This window comes from Mesoplodon densirostris, chromosome 6, assembly GCF_025265405.1.
Source record: "Mesoplodon densirostris isolate mMesDen1 chromosome 6, mMesDen1 primary haplotype, whole genome shotgun sequence".
Lineage (NCBI taxonomy): Eukaryota > Metazoa > Chordata > Mammalia > Artiodactyla > Ziphiidae > Mesoplodon > Mesoplodon densirostris.
Window position 1 is genome coordinate 14,296,371 of NC_082666.1, and position 27,873 is coordinate 14,324,243.

General features: G+C 52.6%; 1 protein-coding gene across 4 annotated transcripts in view; it reads left to right on the top strand.

The window, feature by feature from the left end:
- Positions 1-22,788, top strand: part of CDK5RAP2 (CDK5 regulatory subunit associated protein 2) — a 185,412-nt gene extending 162,624 nt beyond the window's left edge. For 2 of the 4 annotated variants that reach the window (XM_060100621.1, XM_060100623.1), the window contains 10 exons: positions 1,424-1,540; positions 3,846-4,035; positions 5,012-5,133; positions 6,220-6,468; positions 9,152-9,229; positions 10,267-10,532; positions 11,637-11,780; positions 18,269-18,395; positions 22,229-22,275; positions 22,703-22,788. In XM_060100621.1, coding sequence (XP_059956604.1) covers positions 1,424-1,540; positions 3,846-4,035; positions 5,012-5,133; positions 6,220-6,468; positions 9,152-9,229; positions 10,267-10,532; positions 11,637-11,780; positions 18,269-18,395; positions 22,229-22,275; positions 22,703-22,774 — 1,412 coding nt within the window. In that variant the 3' untranslated portion in view covers positions 22,775-22,788. Of the gene's footprint in view, positions 1-1,423; positions 1,541-3,845; positions 4,036-5,011; positions 5,134-6,219; positions 6,469-9,151; positions 9,230-10,266; positions 10,533-11,636; positions 11,781-18,268; positions 18,396-22,228; positions 22,276-22,697 lie in introns of all 4 variants that reach the window. The other 2 variants (XM_060100622.1, XM_060100624.1) reach the window with 1 other exon arrangement.
- Positions 22,789-27,873: the final 5,085 nt, after the last annotated feature.

Consider the following 27,873-nt stretch of genomic DNA (forward strand, 5'->3'; position numbering starts at 1 on the left):
TGCTCCTGCCTGTCCTTCTTTGTTCATCCGGGTGGAAAAGCTTTCCCAGAAGCTCCCAGCAGGCTTCCTGTCAAGTTTCATCGACCAGAAGTGGCACATGACCGTGTTCTAGCCATACTGGAAGAGCAGGTGTCTGGCATTTGGGCTCTGCGGTGTGGTAGACTCCATCAGTAAGGAAGGCCGGGAATCATCTGCCTGCCAAGTGTAGAAAGTGCCTTGCACACAACAAGCGCTCTCCAGGGGTCGCTGTGAACATGAACATCATATATGGTGCAGCCGTAGAAAGTTCAGAGCACGGGCAGTGCTGAGGTGGCGTGTCAAGGGAGCTGCGCGGCCGGAGGGAGGGCTAGGATTTCAGGAGATAGACAGTACCCGGGCAGGTATTTACAGATAAGGAGACCGATCAGTTTGTAAGTTTCCTCAGACCCAGTCTGTCTAGCTGTAGATCCTGGTCTTTTCAGTCTACACTTTGGGGCAGCGAGTATGAGCTACGAGTTGAAAGGTGAGTGTGGTTTTGACAGGGGAAGAAGATGATAGGCATTCTAGGCAAAGGGAATACCTCATCCTGTAAAGCCAGTGAGGCGTGTGACCATGTGTGTGGTGTGTGTTTGGAGCACGCATGGCTCAGTTTGGCTGCGTTTGAGGGCACCAGGGTCTAGTGTGAGAGGGAGTGGGGTGTAGGCCTTGAGATTCGAGCCAAATAATAGAGATCTGAAGTCTGGACCTTGTGTTTGGTCATGTGATTGTCTTTTGCCAATTACACAACCAAACACAAATACGTGATGGTGGGGCCATCACGTATTTCTGAGCAGAAAAAAACCTGAATGGATCATATTTAAGATGATAAGCTCATTGGCAAAGGCAATGGGGCAAGGTATAAGGCTGAACTACAGGGGGAGAAAAGAGGGGGCCAGCGTGTGAGGCGTTTTGGAGGAAGAGTCGGCAGTCATGATTGCCTGACTGGGCTGTGGAAGAGAGAGGCCTTTAGTCTGGCTCCCAGGTTTCCAGCTCCGGTTAGGGATAGAGGCGAGACCGTCTACACCGGCAGGAAACAGGAGGGAGGGCGGGTTTGGAAGGGTTGGGGGGAAAGGTGAAGAGTGGACCGGAGCCTCAGTGGAGAGGTCCCCTGAGGGTTTGGACCTCAGGAGAGAAATCGTGGAGGTTAAGACCGTCACCCGCCCCGCCAGCCCGGTTCCTCCTTTGTTCACCCCGAGGACAGGTCGGATGTAGGGAGTCCCCTCCGTCTCCTCTTTCAGGCTCACTCTCATCTCCCTTTGGGCTCTGGTAGTACCTTAGATAGTTCACAGGAGTCATTTTCATTGTGTGTTGTGTTTCCTCATTATTTAAAACTGTTTTCCAAAAAGTTCCATCCATACGGGCCTGGAGACTATCTGTAAATTACTACTTATGTGTGTTTTTATAGGTTCTTCAAACATTTTTGCTTATGGTTCAGAGCTACATAATTCTCTGACATCAGAAATACGTTTCCTGAGGAAGCAGAACGAGGCCCTCAATACAATGCTCGCTAAAGGATCCAGAGGTAAAAACTAGAGGAGCCGTCTGCAGCCTGGAGCTGCACAGCCCTCTGTGGCGTGGAAGGAATGCAGGCGCGGGAGTGAGACCAGGTCCTGTGGCTCCTGTGGCTTTGGGCAGGTCACTTAACGTCGCGGAACCTCAGTATGTTTTAGCTGTAAAATAGGAATGCCTCAGAGGGCTTTTGTGACAGCTAAGCACCGTAAAGCCCGCAGCATGGTGCCTCTGACAGGGGCTTAGTAAATGTTACTTTCTTTACTTGTCACCCTCCCCTCTGTGCAGCCACTTCTCAGCTTGGCTTAGTTCACAATGGGAGAGAAGGGCTGGAAATACATTGCTCCCCAAATTTCAGAGATTTCCTACTATCAGGAAAGTTTTTCCAGTATTTTAAAGATCGCTTTTTTTAATTCCTTCTGTTTGGAGCTTAACCCACAAAGAGCTTTCACTTATTTGTTTCAACACTTAAAATGTTTCTGGAATGACGTTATTGTTAGTCCTATTTTACAGGTAAGAAACTGAGGCCTGGGGAATTGACTGCCCTGCGGTCACAGAGCTAGAAGGTGGTGGAGCTGGAATTTGGGCCCGTTTATCCCACTTTCACTAGAGGATACTGATGCTGATTCTGGCTTAAGAGATGAAACTGGGGCTTCTGCAGATATTCATTCATTCATTCATTCATTCATTCATTCAGCAAACGTTTCCTGGGTTCCTCTTCTGTATCACAGCCTGTGTAGATTCTGATACAGAATTGAGCTAGACCCGGTTCCTTCCCTCAGGGGTTCATGGTCTGATGGGAGAGAGAGCCAGGCAACCCATGGCAGATCAGGGTGAGGATTAGCCATGATAAAGGCTCAGGGAGTGTAGGACCCAGGAGAAAGCATCCTGACCCAGGGGAGGCTGGTCTTTAAGAGCTGAGTCTGGAGCATTAGTAGGGGTTAGCTGAGGGACCTAAGGTTTAGAAGAGGCAAGGCATTTTATTATTTATTTATTTATTTATTTATTTATATTTATTTATTTTTTTGCGGTACATGGCCTCTCACTGTTGTGGCCTCTCCCGTTGCGGAGCACAGGCTCCGGACGCGCAGGCTCAGTGGCCATGGCTCACGGGCCCAGCCGCTCTGCGGCATGTGGGATCTTCCCGGACCGGGGCATGAACCCGAGTCCCCTGCATCGGCAGGCGGACTCTCATCCACTGCACCACCAGGGAAGCCCCAGGGCATTTTAAATAGAAGAGAGTGGACAGAGGCCCGAGGGTTAGAGGCTGTTGTGGGGGGAGTCTGGACTAGTCAGGAGTTATAGGAAGCTCAGTGTGGCTGCAGTCTGAGGGAAGAGGATAAAGCTTGCTCAGAGATGATCATGCTGTGGTTAAGAGTAGAACCAGAAAACCTGGGTCTGAATCCTGGTTCTGCCACTTACTGGCTATGTGACTTCGGTGAAGTCTTAGGCTCTTTGATCCTTAGTTTCCTATGTGGAAAATGGGGAGTAAAAAAGTACCTACATGGAGGTGCGCTCTGAAGAGCAAGCAGGATGACACGTGGGGAGGTGCTAAGGTGATGCCTGCAGTGAGCACGGCGGCGATGTCCGCTGTTACCACCACCAGCACGGCTAACAGCCTGCCGGAGTGCTGGCAGCCTTCAGCGTGCTGTGAGGCCCTGTGCGAAGCCCTTACATGTAGTGACTCAGTTACTACTCCCGGCCACACATATGAGGAAACTGAGGCACAGAGGAGTGAAGAGCCTGGCTCAAGGTTGTGGGGTCGCGTATGGGGTACTCTTGAGTAAACGGAAGAGCCTCACTCCAGCATTCCCCTCTGCCTCCAGGCTGTGCCCTTGACCATTGTTCCCCGTGCCCCCATGTTCCTCATCCCTCAGCAGGCGTGCTGGCCTCATGGCCTGAGAGTGACGGCTGGGTTGCTGTCCGCACAGCCCTGCTGGCCTCCCTTGGGAGGCTTTTGGACTTTCCCAACACCCGTCGCCAGAGTTCGGGGCCCTGTTTCTTGCCCCTGTCTTTAATTTCTACCTACTGTTTGCTCTGTGAAGGCAAGGTAACTAGGTTTGCACGGCTCATTATTTAGTAGAAGACTAAACGGGCCCATTTCATCCCAGTGATGTTTAATCTGCACCCTAGATGTTGACAGATTTATCTGCCCCAAATGCAGGAGATAATTGGAATGTCACAATCATAAATGCCAGATGAAATCTCGTACTCTTTTGTATTCTCTTGAGTGCTCCAGCCGAAGCGCCATATTTGCATAATAAAGTTGGAAAAAACAAATGGTGTTTCCTCTCATTGGTGCTTTTTTGCACACGCAGATAAACAGAAGGAGAATGAGAAATTGCGCGAGTCCCTCTCCAGGAAGACCGCCGGCCTGGAGCACCTTCAGCGGGAGTTCGCCTGTGTGAGGGCGGAGAAGGACAGACTGCAGAGGGAGGTGGACGAGAAGGAGAGTCAGAACCAGCGGCTGCTCCGGGAGGTCTGCCACGGCCGCAGCGAGCTGAACAGGTAGGGGTCAGGGTGCCCCGGGCCTGCCGGCCCTGCCCGGCCGCCCGGGGACGGACACTAAGCACACAACATGTGGCACGTCAGGTGGGAATAAAATACGAGGAGCGAAGTCATCTAAGGAAGGGGGACAGGGCCTGGGGGCGGATTGCTTGTTTCATCCAGGGTGGTTCAGGGCTGGCCTCTCTGAAAGGATGCCATCTGAGCGGCCATCTGGAGGCCATGAGGGCGTGAGCTCTGCAGATCCTGGGGGAAGATCCTTTTCCTTGGAAAGGGTCACACCCGAGGCGGGGTGTCCTTGGCCTGTGCAGGGCAGAGCCAGGGCCCAGTGCAGCTGGAGGAGAGGCCGAGGTAGAGGAGGGCACGGAGGTGACTGGAGGCCGAGTCCCGCAGGACCCCGAGGCCTGGTGAGGACCTCGGTTTTCACGTCGAGTGACTCAGGAAGCCACGGGAGTTTTTGCACAGAGGCGTGTGGGAGCCTGCCTTAGGCTGTGAGCGCATCACGCCGACTGCCCTCTGCAGTCCCCCGGAGGCTCCCATCTTGTCCTACGTGTTTCGGTGGTTTCGTCAGCACTCCAGACGCCCCACACCTTTAGTTCCTGACCTCGCCCTCGCTTCCCCAGGGTGGTGCGGTGATTTGCAAGGTCACTGTCTTCGCCATCACACAGTGCTGGCCTCTCTCCTGTGCTGTGCACCCCTGGGTGAGACATAACCTTTTTGAGCTCCACTTCCTCATATCCATGAATTGGGGATTAGAGAGCACATACCTTTTAGGGTGTCTGAAGATGACGTGAGATCACGTCTGTAAAGGGCTGGGCCTGGAGGAGCCCTCGGGAAGCAGTGCTGTGAGGGGCACTCCTCCCCACGCTGTCACTCTTGTCCACACTCGCCGGCTGACGGTGGAATTGCCTGCCCTGTGGGTCAAGTAAGCCCCTGCGTGAGAATAACCTCTCCTCCCCTGGCGCCGGGGCCTTTCCAGGGTGCAGGAGGAGGCGAACGTGAGGCGGCAGCTGCTCGCACAGAACGACAAGCTACTGCAGTCCCTCCGGGTGGAGCTGAAGGTGTACGAGAAGCTGGATGAAGAGCACAGGAGGCCGCGAGGTACTGGGCGCTCTGGCCTGTGAGCTCCCCCAGATGGCGGGCTGCCCTCTTTACTGAAACGCTGCCCTGAAACCCCAGGCTTGCCTCCAGGGTGGAGTAGGTCGATGCTGAGGTAGGCTCTCTGGGCCACCCTTCTTCTCGAGTGGCAGTGGGAAACATGGAAGGACTTAGGCTCAGGAGTCCGGCGAGCGGTGGTCTGGGTTCTCACGGCCTCGCGTCCCAGTGTGTGCCTTCCACAGGTCACCTCATCCCTTTGGGCCTGCTCCTTTCTCTGAAAAACATGTCTACTAATCTCTGTTGTGTACAGTTGTGAAAATTAAATGAAATCATTTATTAAGAGCATCCTAGCACAGTACCTGGCACGTAGTAGACACTCAAGAAATCACTTTTATGATGATTTCCCTGCTAGTGTATGTTTGTTTTTGTTTTCTTTTTGCCCATTCATTCAGCAGATAATTATGGAGCACCTACTACGGGCTGAACGTTGCTCTAGAGATCGTTGCTGGCCCTGGGCCTCGCTATATCCTAGAGAGATACCAGATCAGAGCGACTTGACTATAAACTCTAATGTTTTAGAATCACTTTTGAGGTGTGGTGGGGTTTTTTTCTTTTTTTTTTTTTTTTTTCGCAACTCATTTTCCAGATGGTTTCTCCCTATTGAAAGTTTACCTAGAAAAGGGTCACCTCTCAGCTCTCATTTTCTCCTCAGGTTGCTTTTCTTATTCTTGCTGTTGTGTCTTTTAAATATACCGTGGCTCTTAAAATCAGCCCTTTCATTATATAATTCCAGCCCAAATAGATTTTATTACTACTAGACATAATTTCAGGGTTTGGTGTGCAATTTGTTAGGCCTTTATGGCCAGAAGCAAAAATTAATTTCCAGCTCTTATTTAGCCTGTGGAATAGCAGCAATTAAGTCTGCCAGTATTTTTGTTTTTCAGGTCGAGTTGTTATGTTCCATGGTACCTAGGTCTTAGGCAGGGGAGGGTGGTGATGGCAGCGTGTGGAAAGCACCGTCACTTGTCTTCGACGGCTGACCCTCTGGTGGTTGACAGTGTCGAGGCTTCCCTTTGCTTGTGTTTGCAGAGACCAGGGCAGAGGCAACGGGAGAAGGCTGGAGGGGGCAGGACCCTTTCGGCCACCTGCATGGCCTCCTGACAGAGATCCAGGCTCTGCGGGCGCAGCTGGAAAGGAGCATCGAAGCCAACAGCACGCTGCAGAGCAGGCTGGAGGAGCAGCTGGCACAGGGCGGGGAGAAGGCCCAGGAGGCAGATCTCACTTCGGCTCTCCAGACCCTGTCTGTCCCCGAGCGGCCCCAGCAGCTGGACAAGCCCGGTACTGCCCTCCCTCATCTCACTGTGTGAAATGCAGCCCTGCGCGTCTGCGTGGCACGTGTGAGCTTCTGAATCCCGCCCTTGCCCCGTGGAGGTGTCTTCTCACTGACAGCAGACACGCCGTGTACCCTGGGAGCTTGGGACCTGACCGCTAAGTAGCTGTCACCTTTGGCAAAACAGTGTCATCTGTGGGGCCTGCTGATTCTCAGGGCAGTGGGGTTTGGGCTTCCAGCCCCACGTAACGCCTCCAGTCCTGCTCTCTGCCACCCCCTTAGTCCTGTCCACATCACCTGCTGCTGAAAATCCTTTTCAGTCCCTCTTACTGCCTTTAAACGAGAATCTTCACCTCTTCCTCCGGTTGTCAGCGTCTCAGGATCTCAAAAGCTTCCCGGCAGGCTTGAAAACTGGTTCAGTTTGGCGTTTACCTCTGGGTTTATCGCCTAGCCCTGCAGAGGCTGCGTAGGGAGCAGAAAGAGGACAGACTGGGCCTCGTCTGCCCGACTCCTGCCTAGGGCCGGGCATAAACCGGCAGGTGGCCAGGCTCAAATCAGTCAGCCAGGCCATCCTCTTTGCTCTTTGGATGAAGGAACTAAACCCCAGAGAGGGTACTGGACTTGCCCAAAGTCACACAGCATGTAGGTAGCAGAGCTGGAGCTAGAAATCATTTCCAGATCCAGGTCCAGTGCTGTGTGTGAAGTACCACCTGGCCTTCAGGAGCCCTGGTGTCTGGGGGTCATCATCCCAATGCCCAGGTGGATGGGTGTGCGCATCCAGGGGACAAGGAATGCCAACAGACTTTATAAGCAAGTAGTGTAGAAAAGTTTGGACTTACCTTTACTTAGATTGGGAATTACATCTGTCGCCTTTCATTTAAAAAATTAAAATCTCTCAAAGAGCACCTAGTCACCCAACTCTGGAACTTACAGTGACTCGCTCGTGGGCTTCTCCTTGGTAAGGATTTTAAAATTTGAACCAAAAATGTGATGTGACGATATGAAAAAAAAAAAATGCTTCGTGGTTACAAAATAATAATTTTTTGCTTTGTATGTGTCTCTTCGTCTGGTAATCAAATGTAGGTGTGAATTTATAATGTTCAAATTGGTTTTTGTGCCATTCTGTGTCCTTTCTTTGTTTTTGCCCAATATTACGTAAGTGTTTCCCCTTGTTTCACACGGGCTTCCTAATTATTGTTTTCAGATGATTGTCGTCACCAAACCATTACCCTGATGATTATTAAAGTGGTCTCTGATTTGGAGCTTTAATAAACATCAGCGTTAACACGCTTTTTCTGTTAAACAGTATTCTTAGGATAAAATCCTGCAAGGGGAACCTCACAGGGTTGGGGGGGCCCTACTGCCGCCTTCTGCACAGGGGTTACGTCAGCAGTGGGCCTTGCCATGTTTCAATAGGGGTCCACTCTGCTCCTGGCCCTCCTTAGGGCTTTGAGGAGATGGGACCAAGGAGGTTGTCGGTGTGAGCTAGGGTGATTGAAGCAGGGAGAACAGTTCAGTGATTGGGGCGCCCAGGAAGGAGCTTTGAGGCAGTTGAAGTGAGGCCATTGAACAGCCTTTGCCCGTTCTTGAAATCTGTCCAGGGTCAGCCCTGCGGGGGGGTCTCCAAAGAGGCATCTAGGAGAATGTGCTCAAAATTCACAGCACCGTCTCCGTGGAGAAGTTTTCCAGTTTCCTCAAGTGAAGATTAGAATGATACAGTAGGCAGCAGCATTTCTTCCTTTGCACAGGACTTTTCAGGACGATATTTAAATGCAGCTGTCTGAAAGTGCTGGCCTAAAGACTGCTGTTTTTGCAGGAAGTGATCGCTCTCGGGCCAGCTCCACAGAGCTGACCCCCGGGCATCTTGGCCCCAAAATTGAAGTGCACTCTTTGGAGGGGCCTGGGTGGGGAACAAGCTGGGCAGGACACCTTGAGGCCTGGACACAGTCCTCTCTCGGCCACGGACCCTCTGGGTGATGCTAGGCAGATCACTTCCTGTCTCTGCCCATTGGTCTCCTTTTCCAGGAAACCTGAATCACAGTGCCATCCTGCCCCCGAGCTACTGAGAGTTCAGATGTGAAAGTGCTTTTCCTGAATTATAGAGTGTGGCCCGTCATCTCGCCCCGCATATGACTGGTCTTGCCTCCTTACATTGTTTCGAATGCATCACCTCCCAAATCCTACTTCGGGTCACTCTTCTGTCTTACGTGGGTTACTGCAGCCGTCTCCAGGCTCACTCCTCCAGCCCCAAACAGGTCTCAGCCTGACATTGTCCCGCCTGACGTCCCCCACTTCACGCTCCCTGAATGTGTCACGAGGGCTCCCTCCTCTGTGCCTTGGCATCTTCTCCTTCCTCTGCCTACATTTCTGTCCCTCCTCGGGTTACCCCCTCACGTGAGCTCCCACAGCCCCCGTGCCTCCCTCCCTTAGCCCTGACCCCTGAGGGGAAACAGCTTGTTTACTTGTCCGGACAAGAGGGTCCTTCCGGGGAGGCAGCCAGGTGGGCCTGCTCACTCTGTATCCCCTGCGTCCTGCGCGGGGCCTGGCGGGAGAGATGCCTAGTGAGGACCTGAATGAACGCTTGTGTGTGTCTGGTACTTCACTGTGTTTTCATTCAGTTCTCTCTCAAATGCTGATGAGAGTGGAACTAAAACGTTTGATGGTTTATTTCCCTTATTTTGCATTCTGTAGATGGTGACAAGTATCCCGTGGCAGCTGACAATTCATATGATCTGTTTGATTCCACCCCAGCAGTGTCACCAAGATCAGGTACAAAGCTAAAGTCTGGGTAACTATGGCACAGTTGGGTTTGGCAGTGGGACTTTTTAAATTGGAGGAAAGGGGGGTCCCTGGTCCCAACTCAGCAGGGTATTTAGCACGAGTTGGGGGTTTGTGTTCTCAGCATTTCTAGCTGCCAATCTCGTTCTCCAAGCCTAGGTGTTACCAACCTTAGCGACATCATTGGTTTCGCTCCCTGTTGCCCTGGATTAAAGTGTGACTGCCTTATCGTGGCTTCAAGGCCCTGCAGCATCCAGCCCGAGCGGGCCCATCCAGCCACACCCCTCTGCCCTCCTGGTGCCACACGGATGGGTCAAACCATCCTGCAGTTGGGCCTGCACTTCCCTGTCACTGGGACTGTGCAGTGTGGCTCCTGCCTTTGCCAGACTGACTTTGCCTGCTTCTGTGCCAGTGAAATTCCTGCTGCTTCCTGAAGACTCATCCTGAATGCAAACTGCCCAGGGAAATGTCTTCCCTGCTGGCCCCGGTCAGAATTATCCATCCGTGCTTCTGTTGATCCAAAGGTAGAAAGCGGCAGGCTTTTACCTCTGTGTAGCATAATTCTTACTACCCATTCAGCCCAGTGCAATTGTTGCTGCTTCTAGGAAGCCGTCCCTGATCTCCCTTCCCGCACAGAGGCTTGATTATTCTGTCCACCAAGCTCCGGCTCTTTGTCGTCATGCTGTTACACGTCCCACGTGGCATCTGTGTTCCGATTAGACCACGGGCCCCTGAAGCGCAGGCCCAGGCTTGATTCATCTGTGTGAATCAGGGCTCTTCTGCAGAGCCGGTGCCTGATGAGTGTTGGTTGGATTGAAATGAGCTTCTCCCACAGGATGAATAAACCTACGGCAGGTAGTACCCAGACTGAGGTCCTGGCTCCAGGCCTTTTTCCCCTCGGGGCTGTGTCAGGTAGCAATTGGGCCTGAGGGCTCTTAACCCTCCTGGCTGGCTAGACATCGTTGAACGCAGCTCATCGAATGCAGGGTGCCGCCCCAGAGAGGTCTGACATCCTCCTCATTGTGTAGCTTCAGAGACTCCTCCACTCTCTGGAAACGACATGGACACCCTCTCCTGCGACAGTGGCAGCTCGATCACCAGCGCCTCACATGTGTCCCGCCTGGTCCCTGGCCACAGCCTTTGGGCCAGCAAGAGTGGCTGCCACGTCCTGGGCCTGATTGAGGACTACGATGCCTTGTGCGAGCAGATTGGCCGGGGCCAGAAGCTCCTTGCCGAGCTGGACATTCAGATCCAGGAGGCTCCCAGCCCCATGAGTCCAGAGCTGGCAACAAAGGTAACCTGAGCGACAGAGCTGGAGGGAGAGGGACGCATAGGGGAACAGGAGGTGGAAGTGTTGGCCGAGGGCACTGGGGGGTCGAGGGGCTCACGAGTCCTCAGTAAGGCCCCGGGAAGAGGGCCCAGGGAGCGTAGCGCATGAAACTCATGAGGTCAGGTCCGGCCTGCGAGGCTGTTTGTTGTTCTGTGGGAGGGCCACCTGCTGAGCTTTGTGCCTGTGTTACCGCGGTCGCTTCGCTGGGCTCCGCTGCACTGCCCCCCATGGCCTGTCCAGTCTCTCGTCCATCCCTCTATCCTTCAGTCCTGCAGTGTGTCCATCCCTTCTCCCACCCAGTCACCTGTCCGTCACCTTCCCGGCCTCTGTGCGCAGGCTCTGGGGCTGCTGTGGTGAACAGGATGCCTGAGGTTCTGGTCCTCACACAGCATGGGGTCTGGTCCACCACACTGCCACTTGTGATGCGCTTGCCGCCGCGAGCCGCCCTGCACCCGCCTCAAGATGGTGGGCGGCCACTGTTTCTTCTTGCACAGGACCTTTTAGGATCGTATTTTCTTTCCTCCCAGAGCAGCCTTTACAGTGGGTGATGTCATTCCCGCTGTGCAGGCGCTGAGGCAAAGTAACTCAGAGCAGTCGGATTGGAACCCAGGTCTCTGTCCTCCAAGGCACTCTCTTTCTCCATCATCCTGCTCCCTGAAGAGCGTTGCAGGTCACCCCCCTCACCTGTGTGGGCGCCTCCGCCTCCCGCGGTGCCATGCAGGCTCCAGGGGAAACACTCATGTCACGTCGCTTGCCGTTGGCGTCGTTCACCTTGCGGAGAGGCTCCGTGGCTGTGGGGACCCTCTTCTTGGCATAGTAAATGGAGTGAACTCAGGTGGCCATTAATCATGCTTATTGACCGGGCTAAAATCACCACCGAAGTTCTCTCGTAATCTGTAAGTCACCGTCTTTAAGAAGAATGAATTGGTGGCGCCCGGCAGCAGGCTCTTGCTCGGGGTGGGGGGGCACAGGCCCTGCGGTCTGGGGATTTATGCTGCCCGGTAAAGCCGGCTCGTCCGTAATCTTTTTCAAGGCTGCACGTAACAGCCTTCTCGTCCCCCCACGCAGCATCCACACTCGGCGCCCCTGAGCAGCTTCGTCACCGATGTCGGCGCGGCCAGGCTGACCCTGGATGAGGCCTCGAGGTTACTGACGCTCCTCTGGAGGGTCTCACTGCCCACCAGTGGCCAGTGCACGCTCCACTGTGAACAGGTGGGTGGTGGCACGTGGATGCAGAGGCTCGAGGGTGCCCCTGGGGCCTGTGTCTCAGGCTTCTCCATGTCCAGCCCGGAACCTTTCCTCTAGCAGGTGTGCCCTCAGTTTGGGGAATGTGGCGGGGGGCAGGGAGGGCGCCATGTTGGTCGAGTGACATGTCTTGACACCGCGCTGGCTGCTCCAGGCCGGTTCTGACCTGATCCCCTGGGGCCTGCAAGCTTGGCCTGCCGCCTGGACCCGACCGTGTCCCCACTGCCAGCCCATCTTTGTTGAGGGAAACCCTGTCCACGTTCTACACATGAGGAAACTGAGGTTTGGGGAGTGAGCCACATACTCAAGGGTACAGAGCTGGTTTTGAAGGCACAAGTGTTGAATCCCAAGGACAGACTTTGATTTATAGGCTTTAAGTCCCAGGTTTTCCTCATGGACTAGGTCATTCCATTCTGCTCAGAATGTCTTTCATTTCTGATGCCTTTCTCTGGACTGTGATCCCTTTTGATAGCTTTCAGCATCCTATTTCAGTGGGGTTTGTAAATCTATTTTAACTACTTAGAAACTACTTTTTTTTTTTAACCAAACAAAATGATTTATTACAAAACCATTGAAATTTCCCTTCAAAGCTAGACGTTGCAGTAACTTGAACGTGACTGAATTAAGGACAGTTGCTCCCATCTCCATCTGCATCCCCATCTGCCATGGCACAGATCAGGCGTCAGGCAGAGCAGAGCCTGTCCCCCGGGTCTGTGTGTGTGGGAAACATGTCGTATTATGACAAGGTGAGCACCTGCTCTGATAATCAGGGAAACCTCCCTGGAAGAAGGAGCCTGCTTGTTGAGGAAGAGTTAGAGCTCTTTGCTTGGTGGCCCGATAGATATTTCCCCTTTATCTAACCTATAAATTTTTGCCAAAGGCCAGCAGGAAGGCAGAAGGGAAATGTGCATTCCACGTCATCACTCACTTAGTTCACCCCTCTGACAGCTCTCAGATCTCCCAACCATGGCAAAGAAGTAGCAGTGAAGCAGCTCTCTCACCTCGGAAGGTTCTGCTGAGCCTGTGCTTAGGTTTCTGTCTTAGGATCCTGGGGAGGAAGTTTGGTGCCGTAAGCTCGGGGAAGTACACGAGCAGTCATTGTGCAGGGAAATCTGTGCACGGAGTGGAAGACAGCGTGTTGGAGAGGAAGGGCGGCCCACTGGGTTCCAGCCCCACACTGGCCTTGCCTTTCCTCCTAGCCCACCAAGCTCTCTTCCATCTTGAGCCCAGAAGACACAGGTGCTCCCTCCCGGCCGACTGGCTCCTTCTCACCTCTCAGTTCTCAGCTTAAATGTTACTTCGAGGTCAGAGAGGGTTCCCGGTCACTTTATCATAGCATCCTCTTCAGCTTCATCCTAGCCCTTATCACAAGTTATAATTACATACTTGTCTGTTTAATGTCTGTGCCCCTCTGTTTTCCATGAGGGGCCGTGTCTATTTTGTTCATATTTTTGAATGAATGAATGAGTAATTTCCTCTCATCCTGCCAAACTGGTACTCGCCCATATGATTTTTAAAGCCTGTGTCTGAACTAAACATTTCACCCTTGATGCAGTGCTTTTGACCTCAGTACATAGTAATGTCTGTTAAATAGATGGAACGCAGTTCTTATTTCTATTATGTGAGTGTGTATAAATACAAATTAGAGTCACATTGGTCTCCCCCGCTAGCAAATTAGTCTAGGGACTGGTCAGTGCTTGAGATGATTTGCCCCTTATTTCCGAGGGTTTCTCGGGTAATTGATTATGCTCACTTCAGCATCACAGAATTTTAGAACCAGAAAAAGGACCTTGGAGATGCTCTGATATGGCTGCTGGTGCACACAGACCCCTGTGTGGTGTTAAATTGCCTCTAGCCACTTTTCTGTCCCTGTCTATGTTTCACACAGTGCCTTTTTCTTGGTGTGAAATCTGTGCAAAGCAGATTTCCAAGTTTCCACCAGCAGCTCCAGTGGTTTTTTACTACCTGGTGTTTTCTCTGAGCGTCATTAAATTGCCTTTTGCATCTCCTGCAGTTAGTCCCTGGGACTACTCTGGAAAGTGTATATCATATATATCAGTTTATCTAAGAAAGTTGTGGGGAGAGATACAAATATGTACACATATTCATTTATAAAAATGTTTTTAAGTGGAAGGATAAACAGTCATAGAACAGTCTACATGTAGGGGTGGGAAGGAAGAGGATGGAAGGACAGGGATAGAGGGTAGACTTCTCTGAACTGACCTTGTTTCATAAATTTGACTTTGAAACTGTATAAATGCTTTACATAATTATAAATAAAAATAAATGCAAGTGGGGAAAAAAGCAATTTTTAAAAATTCGTAACAAGATGAAACAAACCAACTTTCCTGTGTATAGTATCGGAGGCATAACCACACAAAGAGGGAACATTTCAGGAATTCCCTGGCGGTGCAGTGGTTAGGACTCCGTCCTTCCGCTGCAGGTGGCACAGGCTCAATCCCTGGTCAGGGAACTAAGATCCTGCAAGCCGCATGGCATGGCCAAAAAAAAGAAGAAAAAAAAAAAAAAGGAAACATTTCAATGCCTAAAACACAATAATTTGACTATGTGTTCCTAGTGGGCAAAAAGAACTGCCAACATTTTTTTAACTGTTTTCAGTGATTATATTGTTAGTAATGATATTTGTATGTATGTTTTGGAATTATTAAATTTTATCGTAGGATAAAACAAATAACTTATTATGTTGAAATTTTTACTGTCAGGGAAGAGATACAAATAAAAAAATCAAAGAAGTAAAAATCCTGTAATCCCTAATTTGAATTGGAAATACCAGTATGAACTCATGATGTATTTTCTATTTTAAAAATTTACTAGTTCTTTTTACTTAAAAGGCTCTAAAAACGTTCAATGCAGTGCCAGTGAGCACCACTGGCGCCAAATTATGGTTTCTAAATACCTTTTCTTACTAAAAGGAACTAGGACTCCTTGGAGAAATGGCTTGATTCTAGGTCTGGGGCAGGAAATGTACAGTATGAGCTTAGAACACCTTTTCATCCTAAGAAAAAAGAGAGAAAAGAGAGAATGAAACTTGCAGATTTACAGTGGTTCTCAGATTATGGTCCCTGGACTGTCAGCACCAGCATCATCTGGACACTTGGAAGGGCAAATTTTCAGGCCTCACCCCAGACCTACTGAATCAGGAAGTCTGGGAGTGGCCCCAGTGGTCTGTTTTTTCCAAGTCTTCTTGGGAGCTCTGAGACCCACTGGATTAAAAGGAGCTGGAGACATAACAGTCAAATGCAAAACGTGGCATTTATTTGTATGCTGAATCAAACCAGTTGTTTAAAAAAAATTATAAAATTATGATGCAGTCCGGGCAGTGTATCTACTGACATCTAGTCGGTGATACTAAGCAGTCATTCTCATTATTTTAGATGTGATAATGACATTGTGGGGTTTTTTTTTTAAAGAATCTTTTTCTTCTAGAGCTATGTACTAAAATATTTTATGGATGAAATATGATTGGCTTCTAGGATTGATTTTAAAAATAATTTTAGGGCGAGGATGGGCAGGGATATAGAATAAACAAGTCTGGCCATGATTTGATAGCTGCTGAAACTGGTGGTTCATTATCTTATTGTTTCTACTTTTGTAAATGTTTGAGATTTTTCATTTGACAAAACAAAACAACCAACCAAGAAACAAAACAAAACAAAACAAAACAAACAGTTCCAGAAGTCGGGCAGCACGCTCATGAGTAAGTCCCAGGTCTGAGCTCAGCTCTGAGCCCAGCTCTGTGGCCCTGAGGAAGAGTTGCTCTGTTGAGCTCCTGCTGGGTGTCAGGTACTCTGCTGTACATTCAGCAACTCCTTTTATCCCTTACGGGAGCCTTCAGAGGGTTAAGTAGTAGTATTCCCATTTTCTGGAAGTAAGAACTGAAACTCCCTTGCTCCATCATCTTAGCAGCTAGAAGCATCGGAGCTGGGCTCTGGAGCCCTGCTGTTTTTACCATGGTGTCTTCACCCTGTAACAATGAAGATTTTAGTTCAGAGGAACAGCAGACACATAAATAATTAAAATTCCTCGTCCGCAGTGCCGGATAGAATTCAGGGCGTTCAGGGGTGTTTTGAGAGCACAGGTGAACCCACCACTTGACAGATGGTCTCACAGCACCTACTCCATGGCAGACACTGGGGGTCAGAGGGAAGAATTGAGTTCTGCCCTCAGGAGCTTGTAGTCTAGGAGGGGAGGCAAACAAGTAAATGACCAGTTACAATCCACCATGAAATGGGCAATGTTAGAGGAAGCACTGGGCAAGATGGGTGCCCAAAGGAGCAGTAACCAACCTAGACTCCTGGTAGAGAAGAGTCTGAAGGAGACCTGGAGGGGGTCATGCCTGAGCTGACTTTAGAAAGAGCAATAGAGGTTGGCCAGGCGAGGTGAGCGATAATCATTCTCCCTGTCTTCAGGCATCCTCTCATCTGAGTCTCACTGTACTGCAGTGTGATGAGAGGGTCAGGCATCATCCCTGTTTTACAGATGTGGACCTAAGGCTCTGAATGTAGAGTGACTTTGTCCCAGAATGTGTGGCCTACAAAGCCACCACCAGGACACAAATCTCTGGGCTCCCAGCTTGAGGAAGAATCAAAGAAAACCTTATGTTTAAATTAGGATCTGTTTTGGAAGCACAGTTGAAGTCCTTGTAGCCGACACAATTGGTTAATCTTAAAAGTAGGTTAAAGTAGGGAATCAAAAAATGATACGTACCTTAAACATTTCAGTTTAACTTAAAACAGTTAAATGTACATTCATTTGCCACTCTTTTGATATAGGGCCAGTGCCTTTTCTTTGAATATGGGTCTGCTGATTGAAGTTCCACATCTTCTTTCTTTCATAAACTATATCCATAATGTATGTCTGTCACTTCCAATTTCCATTTCTTTAAGATGAAGAAAAAACTTAGGCCCTTGCAAAGCAATTTGAATATAGAATCCTTCTAGACTGTTCCTCCTACATCTTTTATTCACCCACACCTAATTTGCCAGAAATGTGGTTTTTTTAGTGGCTCGTCTTTATCAAGTTTTTCCTGAAACATATGTTAGTTTTCATTCAACCGGTTCTCTCTTTTCATACACATATTTCATAGGTTTACTTAATAATTAAATCATATAACTGATTACAACAGCCATAAACAAGTTTGGGGACAAACTAAAGTGGCTCTTCGTAAGCTGACAGCCCAACATCTCCCCTCTTGGGGCAGAGGTATTTCAGTGTAGCACAGGGTGGCCTGTGCCCGGGGTATCTTACAGTCCAGGTATTTTATGAGGAAGGGAGTGTCCTTAACCCCGTGAACTAGTTCAGTGGAGATTGGTTAAGACAGCCACGATGGTGTTCACATTTTCACTTCAGGGGTCTGGGGACTCTGGTTTTGCCACCCATCCACTCTCCTCACCTCTGGAAAATCAAAGCAGGTTCTCCTAATAGATCATACTCCCCTAATAATACCTTTATATTCTCCTTGTGTAAAGTAGATAGCTAGTGGAAACCCTGCTGTAAAGCACAAGAAGCTGAGCTCAGTGCTCTGTGATGACATAGGTGGGTGGGAGGGAGGGAGGCCCACGAGGGAGGGGATATAGGTATACATACAGCTGATTCACTCCATTGTACAGCAGACACTAATACAACATCATAAAACAATTATACTCCGATTTTAAAAAAAAAGATTTAAGCATTAAAAAAATACCAGCATTATAGTTTTTGGGAAAAAAACCCTCAATGCTGATAAATTAAGAAAATGATTACTCCAGATCCCATCTCTCAGAAATAAAACACTATAAACATTTCGTGATGTCTCTCTCATCAAATAGTTTAGACATCTTGATATACACACCTATGGATAGAAATATATGTGTTCAATTTTACGGAACAGGTGTGTGTGGTGCACAATAACTGTTCTGGGCACTATTGTCACTAATTATGATCATCTTTCAATGTCAATAAATGAAGTTCTACAACATCATTTTTAATAGCTGCAAAATCATTCCATAGTACATAAGTACCGTAGTTGAGTTATCTAAATCCCCATTGAAACAAATCAGGGGTTTTTTTTGTCCTGCTGTGAGCAGTGCTGAGGTGAACATCCTGGAGCGCAGGCATCTTCTCGTGCCTGCGTTACCATTCCTTGGGGTAGATGCCCAAGTGTAGAATTGCTGGGTCAGAGGGTTGAGCACATTTTACATTCTGCTGCATCTCGCCGGGCGTGGTTCCACCTGGGCTGTGCCAGTTCACAGCTCCACCAGCAGTCGTGAGAGGGCTTTGCCCACACCCTCACCACCATCTGACCAGCAGAACAAGCCTAGAAAACTAGGCTTCTAGTTCTTATTCACATACCTTTGTTTGTAAGGTTGGGCACTTTTTATGTGGTTTTGTAATTCTTTCTGTATGATCTGACGTTTATATTCTTTGTTCATTCTTCTAATTCCCTTTCTCTTTAGACTGGAGAGTTGAAGGCAGAGATCAGCAGACTACACAAAAAATTCTTTGAACAAGAAAAGAAGTTGCAAAACACCATGAAGCTGTTGCAGCTGAGCAAGAACCAGGAGAAAGTCATCTTTGATCAGTGTGAGTAGTTGGGCAGTGGCCACCGCGTCTGACCACTGCCTGCCTCTGAGGACTAAAAACCCAGCCCTGGGTTGTCCTCACACCTCCTGTTTATGGGTTTCCTTTCATACTTCACCCATCCTGATGCACCCAGACAGATGAATTCACTTAACAGACCTCTGTAGAGGGGCCGCTCGGTGCCAGGGACTGTCCCCTCCCTGGGGAGACAGGTGTGTGGCGTGCAGTGATGGGAACATGTGTAGGGGCTCAGGGAGCACTGAGGTGGGATGGGGAGGGGGTCACTCTGTCCTGGGAGGTGCCTTCTTGGACGAAGAGACACCTGACCTGAGTCTTCAAGGAGGAGTCAGTGTTGGTCAGGTGGACAGGGGACAGTGTGGGCAAGGGCAGAGGGACAAGGAGGGAGACTGCCTGTGAGGAAAGCCGACAGCAGCTCACGTTGCTGGAGCTGGCGCTGCCCGTGGCAGGTGGAGGTGGGAGGGGCCTGTGGGACCGGGGCCGCCGCGTGAGAGGCCTCGGGTGGCAGCCGCGGGGGCTGCCCCTCCAAGCGGGCTGTCCATCTACGTCGAGAAGGGCTTGCTGGTGGCCGGTCCAGGCAGGTGAGGAGGGCCTACGGCCGGGCAGTGGGATCCAGAGGAGGGCACCGATTTGAGAAAGACACTCCTAGACAGACACGGAAACGCAAGGCCGGAGACATCCAGTAACGCTTGTAAGGTGGCCCCAGCCCTGGCCCGGGGGCTTCAGGGGCGCAAACCACCTGCCCGCTTTCAGCCCCCGGCACCCATGCCCTCGTGCGCGCGGCGGAGCCTCCTAGCAGCACAGGCCCCACCAGGCCTTGGGTGGCCAGCCCCTCAACATCCCTGAGTCACGAGGGGCCTTGGTGGACCAGACCCGAGAAGGAGCCGCGGGGCTCACGGTGTCCGTCGTGTGTTAGGTCCCTTTGGCTGAGCACAGAGGGGCTGGGAGACGGGGAGGGACTGAAAGGTGGTGAGGAGGCGGCCCTGGCAGACCGGTGGGTGCCTGTGGGGTTCCCGCCTGGGGGTTCAAGTCACTGGCAGAGAAGACGAGCGCTGGAGGTGGCGGGGTGGGGCGAGAGCCATCGAGGCCGTGCCTGAGGTAGCTGTGGGCCAGGTGGGTCAGGCCCCTGGAGCAGCTTTTGAGGAGGTGGGAAACGTGCTTTTGTACAGCCCCCAGGTCCAGGGAACACTGGCGCTCTCGGCGTTGGCGTTGCCCTGTAGCCGTTGTCCCAGACAGTCACAGGGAACATGGAGTTACCCCCATTTGCAGGTGAGCGTATTTCGGAAGTAGGTTCAGATGGGTGAGTTACCACGGCGGGTCCAGAGGACAGAACCCAGCCCTGAGGCCCGGGTCGCTGAGCCTGCCATTGTCAGTGAGCGTGGCTCAGACCTCCGCTCTCCTGCGTGACCTGGGATAAATGATTTGAACTCTCTGAGCTTTAGATTCCTTATCTCTCACCGGAGACGGTAATTCAAGAGGACTCGGACTGGCCGGATGGGCCTGGATTTCTCATCACAGCTTTATAAAAAAGCTCCCCTGTTTTCTCCTCTGTAAAAGAGGGATGGTAGCGATACCTCAGCTTTCTGGTACTCTTCCTGGGACAGAAGGGGTGCTCAGTAAGTGATAGTTCTCTGACTCCTTTATTCCATGAGGTCAGACTGAATACTGTGCATGCAGGTGGTGGCAAACCCTTAATAGTCAGAAAGACCTCAAACGTGTCGTAGCGTCTCCCGTGCTCAAGACGGTGCCCCCGCTCCGCATCTCCCTCCGAGGCCCGGCACAGAGTCGGTGTGGGCTGAGGGGAGGGCTTGCCCAAGCTTGCACAGCTGGTGACTGAGCCGGGCCTGTGACTTGCCCCAAAGACCCCAAACCCCTCCAGCCTCCCAGGATCTGCTCTGGCTCTAAGAGACTGAGTGGAAGTTGGGGTAGTGTCCCCTCCTCTCCCTTCCCCGCCTGGTGACGAGGAAGAGCAAAGGGCCTGGGGCTGCTCCCTGCCTGGGCCAAGGCGAACACTCCAGCTCCTCCCAGAGTGTGCAGGGAGAGGAGGGAAAGGGTGACCGTGAGACCCTCCCCACGTGACCTGGAACCGCCCACTTCACTTCCCGCCTGTAGACAGGAATCCCGGGGGGGTGTGCCCTGAGGTCACAGCTGGCAAACCACTGTCACCGCTGGACGCCGCTGAGGCTGGTGTCTTCTTTGCCAGTGCCCTGCTGAGGTGGAAAGGGCAGGTGCTGAGTCAGACAGGCCTGGGTTCTAGTCACGCCTCTGCCTGGGGCCAGCCTGGATTTGGGACAGGCTCTTCCCCGCTCTGTCCCTTGGGCTTCTCATCTCAGTGGGAGTTTCTTGCTCTGAACGTGGGCAGTGCTGCTCAGACGTGGGGCTCTTTCACACTTGCGCCAGGTGAGACTTAGCTCGTTCCGTACTTTTAGTACTGTTTTAACATTATTTTTAACCTCCACAGCCATGGTACCGAATCTTTTCTGGGTCACAGGCTCCTTGGCGAACCTCAGGAGAGGGGATCTCTCTCCCCAGAAGGATGCACGCATCCTTGTACACACAGAGATGTGCACATGGTTTCTGAGGATTTAGGACGCTGCAACACATAGCCTTGGGCCCAGCTTAAGAATGTCTGCCCTGCGGCGTGGGGCCGGGGCGGGGCACAGAGAGGCAGTGGGCACCTCTGAAATTCACTTTGCCCAGTTAAAAACAAAGCCCACACCATCCGTCCCCTCCCGCGGTGTCACAGATTGCAAACAGACTTCGTTACCTCCAGACGGAAATTTTCGTGAGCCAAGAAACGTTTTCTCAAGGCCACCACATGGCACCTATCCCGAATAAGCCATTGGGCAGCTGGGCCGTGTGTACCGACAGAGAGACTGTCTCAGCCTTGGGCCCCACTGGCCAAAGGCCCAGTTCCAGAAGCCTGTGTGTCCTCCCTGGGGGTAGCCGGAGTCCCTGGCCATCACCAAAGCCTGTTGAAGGCGGATCCCTTATCGGGCCGATCTCCCCTCAGTGGCGGCATTCCTGCTGCTGCTGGCGTTTGTCGGACAAGACAAGGACTGAGGGCAGAAGCCACCTTACTTTACAGTTGCTGCCCTGAGAGCGGGCACTCCCCCCCACCCCCCCCACCGCCCGCTGTGGGTTCTGATGCGCTGGGGATCTGCCTCACGCAGCTCAGAGGGCAGAAGTCAGATCACAGGGGCCTGTGAGATCATCCCACCCCGCCCGTTGTTGTCCAGGTAGAGTGTGCCTGGCCCAGGGGGCCACTGGAGGGCAGCTCAGGAGAGAGATGCCCACGGTCCGGTCCTCCTCCCCGTCATCAGGCCCCCACTCCAAGGACTGCTGTGCCCTCGACCCTTGACTTGGCCTTCACTTGTGGGTTTGCTTGGAACGGGCACACACCCTTCCCGGCGCTGCTTCTCCGGGGGGCTGAGGGGCCCTAGTCAGGTGCAGGCCTCTCCCCTGCCCAGCACCACGAGCCCAGCCCGCAGAGGCAGGCCCTGGGGGTCCCGCTGGCCCTGCAGAGCCTCAGTTTCCGTCTATAACGTGGTGTCGCTCGCTCTGCCTTCGAGTATCGCTGAGGTTGTGGCTTAGCCTGGACTTGAGGAGGGGTCTCTGGTCCACCCTCTCTGTTGGGTTATTTGATGCTGGGATGTGTGATGGGGCAGGTAGGGCCTTACACGTCTGGGTCTGGATGCTACAGGGCTGACCACATGCCTGAACCATGTGGGGCTGGGGGGCTCCTCCCTGCGTTTGGCTTTTACACTGTCTTCCTGGGCATCTGTGTCTAATCATCCCGTTCTTTGCTCTTTCCTTAGTGGTTGTTACGCACAAAATCCTTCGGAAGGCCAGAGGAAACCTGGAGGTGATGCCCCTTGAGAAAGCCATTTGGGGGATGGGAGTGGGTGTGGGGCTGGCAATGACTTCTTTTGAAAAACGAAGTTGAAGGTGAAACCTGGTCACGTGTTCTCTGTCAGTTGTATTTTTCTGCCAGCAGCGCATGAAAAGCTTCATTTCATCATGCCGTGTTTTTGATGGTTGTTCTAATTATTGGTATGCTGTTTTTTTTACCAGTGAGAAATACAGCAAATGATGCCTGGCACATAGTAGGCGTTTGATAAATATTTCATTATCATCTGGTTCTATAAATATTTACTGATCAAACAGTATGTCTTTGAAAGTAGTTTCAGAATAGCATTCTCACCATTAATTCTGTCAGTAATCTTACTCCAGAAACAACCCTCCGTGGGACCTAAAATTCTCATTTTTTCCCCTCCCTTCTCCTAGCTTAGGCCCGGGAGTGCCCATCCTGGAACGTCCAGTCCCAGCAGGCCAGGCTCCTGAGGAGAACTTTCAGCCAATAAAGCTTGTGGTTCCCCACTTAGCTCGTCCTGTCTCTTTGTTACAAGCGTGGTTCCTGCCTATTGAGGGGAGGAGGGCTGTCTGGCCAAAGGAGGCCTATCTTTCACCTTAAGATTGGCGTGGAGTTATTGTCAGATAGGGTGGGAGCTTCCAGGCGCCAGGCCTCTCACCTCCGGGGCCGGCGCAGAGCTGAGGCATTACTCTCAGGCATGGGGGTGGGCTCGCGTTCCCCCCCGCTCCCCCCAACCCCGGATTTGCTTGGTGCTCAGCCAGCCCCGCAGTTGGAATATGCTCACTAAACGACTCATTTCAACCTGGTGATGCAGTTATTTTGTGCAGAGCCTAAAGCCCAGGACAGCCTGGGGGTCTTGGGACTGGCGTGGCCCTCAGAGGTCGCCTGAGCTTTGTGCTGAGCCACCCAGTGTCCAGAGAGGAACGATGCCACGTGGTGCGGCCAGGGTGCCTGGTGCGCCGTCGGCACTGCATAGTGATGGCACGGTGACGTCCGGAGCAGCGCCCTGCGGGGGTGCCATGCCCAGCATGGGAAAGGCCCAGCGAGACCTGGGGTGGGGGCTTGGCATTGCAGTGTCCTGACGATGGTGGTGGTCTTTCCTCCCCACTGTCCTGCCTGGTGCATTTGCCACACCTGAGCTGTATTTGTCCTGCCTGAGCTTCACAGTGTCCCCGAGAAGTAAACAGGGTAGGGCTTGGCCCCGGGTTCAGATGAGCCTGCAGACTGGCCCAGGGCACCCCAAGAGGCACTGACCGAGGGGGGCTCCCCGGCCATGCCCTGACGCGACGCTGCACGCCCAGCTCTGCTCTCTCTGCCTCCCGGCCCCGTGCCCACCACCTCGGAGCCACTGAGCAGCCGGGCAGCTGGGCCTCGTTTGTCAGCCCGCAGCTGGGAGCGTCTTCAATCCCGACTGGGTCTCCTCCCTGTCCCTCTTCCGGCCCTCGTCCTGGGCCTTTCTGCATCCGCCCTGGTTTGCTCTCCCTGTGCACCCCTCGTGCTGACATTCTGCCCTCTGTCCGCCGCCTCCTGCCCGTCAGCCTGCTCACTCCCTTGTCCCCGCCCTCTGCTTGGACCGCTTGGAGATCCTCATCTCTGCTCCCTTTACCTCTGTCCCTGTCCACAGGCTCCTTTCTGTGGTTCCTTTTCCTTTCCCAGCTGGTCCCTCCTTGGCCCTGCAGCAGACCAGGTGTAGAGAGAAAGCGGGTCTGACCACCATGCCGCCCCTCCCTCACCCCTAACAAGTCCCCGGGGCCGTGGTCTGCACCTCACCTCGCCCCCTTGCCTCCACGCTCCAGGCAGACTGCGCTGACTCCAGCTCCGGGGAGCTTCCCAGCCTCGGCCCGGGATGCTCCCTCTCTGGAACGCTCTCCCACCACTTGCTTGCCGACGCAGCTTCGAGTGGTCCTTCAGGAATCCGCCCCCCGCTGTGGGGTTGCGGAGTGATGTGGTTCCATTGCTCAGTCCGTCACGGTCTGTGGGCTCCCCACTGCCCCCCCCCCGCCCCGCCGTGACCTCCTTGGAGGTGGGGACTCTGGGGAGGTCAGGACCACTCCTGTGGTCACAGGACAGCCGAGTGATCTGTCCAAGGTCCTTAGCTTATGAGTGGTTGGTAGGGCCGGGCCTTGACCCCTCCTGTCCTTCCAAACCCCGACCCGCTCTGCGCTGCTGCTCCTGCAGCTCCCGAGACACGACGGTGACCTGAGGTGATGTGATTGCATCAGCTGGAGGCAGGGGGCGTAGGGGAGCAGAGGCCGGGCTGGGAGTCGGCCTGGGCCTCTCATCCCAGGGCCGCACCTCTTCTCTTACCCATCAAGTGGTGGGCGGGTACGTGGTCAGTAAGGACCTTCTCCGCTTGGGTTCCTGTCATGGCGCTGCGGAGGGAGCGGGAGGCCGGGATCTAGACCCGAGTGGGTCTAGACGCTTCTGTTACAGGTCTCTAGACCCGTGAAATGGGGATTACCTTTCAGCCCAGCCCTGCTCACACGGGGTGACCCTGTGTAATTTGGAAATAGCTGAACAATAAGAGCCTTTCCAAAAATCAGTGACTCTTCTTCAGTGGCTAGTCTCAAGCGAGTTTTGGAAGCACTGTTTTAAATTCCCATGGTTGATGTGCACAAACGCAGGAGTGTAAGTGGGGGGTAGGGGTGGAGTTGGGGGTTAGGTGGTGTAGTGCAGTGGTTAGAGCTCAGGCTAGCCTTGGAAGCCAGACCCCGATTCAGATGCACCCACAGTTCGTGCCTGTTTCATTGCTAGTTCTGAGTATATTGCCTGGCATGTGGTTGGCCTGTGGGAGCTGGAAAGGCTGTGAGGGGGGACCGTGGTTCATCCCGGCCCATTGGGTGGTAAACCCAGGATGTCTGAGAGCAGGGGCTTCTGGGAATCCAGCTGGCCATTTGCTTTAGTCACCCACAGCTTTTCAGGAACACAGTAATCTAAAGCAAAGTGTATTTTTATCGCCCAGTTTGGAATCGTGTAAAATATTCCCAGCCTTGGGCTAGTGAAGGCCTGCCCTCCTCTGGGAGGTGGAGGAGCGAGCAGCCCGACGTGTCTGGGCTGGATTAGGGCCAGGAACAAACTCCACAAATAAAGACAATTTGGACCCTCCGGGAAAGTTCCATTGTCCCTGGTGAGTTAATTTTACCAGCAGCTGAATTCTGGAGGCTCTGAAGCCCTAATCAGAACCAGTGTCAGATTCCCCCTTGGTGAAATTAACCACCACGTGTGTCTGAGGAGCCACCTGAAAGAAGCAGCTGCAGGGGCTAAATACCCAGCGAGAAGGAGGGGGAGAGAGGCACCAGCCCTCTGTCCGTGAGCCCGCTTGCCCCCCACAGGCTGGCGCCCACCTGATTAGCAGTAGCCACACTGGGCATTGTCTCGTTTATCTGTATCACCTGCCCATTTTACAAGTGAGAAAACTGAGGGGTGGAGCGTCACCTGAGCACGTGCTGGAGCCAGAATTTGAACCCAAGTCTGTTGAAACCTGTTCTCGAAATGATCCTGTCCTCTGAATTATACAGGGTCTCCCTGAAACGCTGTGTCTTCCAAAACCTGCAGCCCTTCCCTGTGTTTCAACCCAAGTATTCTCTCTCTACCCTTTCCACCAAGACGTCTTCGGGTGACCAGAGCTGGAGCCCAGAGACACACAATTGAATTCTTCGCCACAGCATCCCTGAGAACTGCTTGTAAATGGGGCTGTGGATGGGAGGAAGAGTGATCTTGTTAATAAGTTCTCCGCGGTGTGAAGCAGAGAAACCTGCCTGGGGGCTCCCGACCCTGCCAAATTGCCTCTTCACTCTTGGCCATATTTTAAGTCTAACTCAAAAATTCAATTATCGAAATTACTCATCCCGTCTCCAGAGGAGCCCAGGACGCTGCCTTCGGGGCCAGTTGTGTTTACCTCTTGCCGCAGATGGGGCCTTCCCAGCTCACTCTGCTGGGTGCCAGGTGGGGTGGGCGTGGGCGGGTCCAGAGACCCAGGGTCTTGCTGTGGCCCTTGGGCCTCCTAATAGAACCTGCTTCCATTCCCTCATCTGCAAGATGATGATGGGGAAGGATAAAGATTTATAACGGCTGGGAGGCCTGGACATTGGCCAAATCACTGGGGTTTGCTTGTTCGATCATCTCCGTGAAGGTCCTGCCTCTGGCCATCAGCATGTGCTGGAGGCGTCCTCGACGCCTCCTTCTCCCTCACCCGCTGTATCTTGTCCACGACCATGGCCTCACTATCCACTCTACCTCTCAAGGCCATTCCTCACTCATCTCCAGATGGTCCACCTTGGACCGTCGTCTCTCACCTAGACCACTTGCTGCAATGGCTTCCCAGCTGGCCTCCCCACATCCACCCCTACCCTCTGCAAATGTCCCCACCCATAGCTAGAGCTCAAAATGTAAAGCTGATCCTATTATCTTGGTTTAAAATGTTGAATGCTTCCCATTGCACTTAGCATCGCATCGCCAGCAGGCCCTGGGTGTGCTGAGCCCTGCCTATTCCTCCTTCCCCACCAGCCGCCTGCCCTCTCAGCTCTCCATGCTCCAGTTTCATAGGGCGTTCCTCTCTCCAGCCACAGGGCCTTTGCACATGCTGCCCCCTGCCTAGCACGCTCCCGTCCACTTCCCTGGCTTCCCTTGTTTCTCTTGCTAGTTGCCTCAGAGCCTAGTCAGAGGATTCTTTACGATCAGGAGCCCCAATCACTCACTCTCACATATGATGATTCCCCCTCACTGGCACATGGCCACAGATGTGGCTTTGGATTGTGTGAGTGTGATTTTGGGGGGCTTATGCCCCCTCCCCCCATCACTAGCTGGGAGGGCATGAAGGCACAGACCCCGTGTGATTTGCTCACCACTCTGGCCCCAGTGCCAGCCACAGGCCAGCAAATATATTCACTCACCAGACATCCCCAAAACTTCTCCCACTACCTTCTGGAAGGACTCAGATTGATGGGGAGAACAGACAAGTAATGAGGCCAATAAGGAAGGCTTGTTCAGGGTCTCCTGTGAGCTGGGCAGGCATTGTAACGTTATCACAGGCCATCATGTGAAACCCTAAGGGGGAGATGCTGCTTTTCTCAGATAAAGGACTGACTGGGACACAGAGTGACCTGCCCAAGATCACATGGCCAGTCGACCATGAAGCTGGATTCAGATGGAGGCCAGCAGGCTGCAGAGCCCAGGTCCCCACCACTGTGCTGCGTGCAAGCACAGTTCAGTATGGTACGTGCAAGGTGGCTCAGGTGGGCTGGGGTGTGATCCTCACTGGCAAGGTGTCCAGAAGTTTCCTGCCTCCAGTTCCAAAGCCCGCCCTGTCCCAGGCTTGGCCTCAGCCTCTCCATCCTGAACAGGAGACGGGGAGCTGAAGCCGCCTCTAGCTAGCTCACCCCTCTAGCCTCCGTCCAGGTTTCCCAGGGCCCTTTCAGCTCATTCATTTTGACCCCATCCTTGGAGAAGCAGTTACCCCCACCTGACCCCAAATGGCAGCACTGGGCCTGGTGAGCCCCTCTCCTACTGGACCACGATGTTAATAAAACCACACAGTGTTTTCACCGGCCACCTTCCCACACGCTCCTCTCTCAAATGCTGGAATCACGT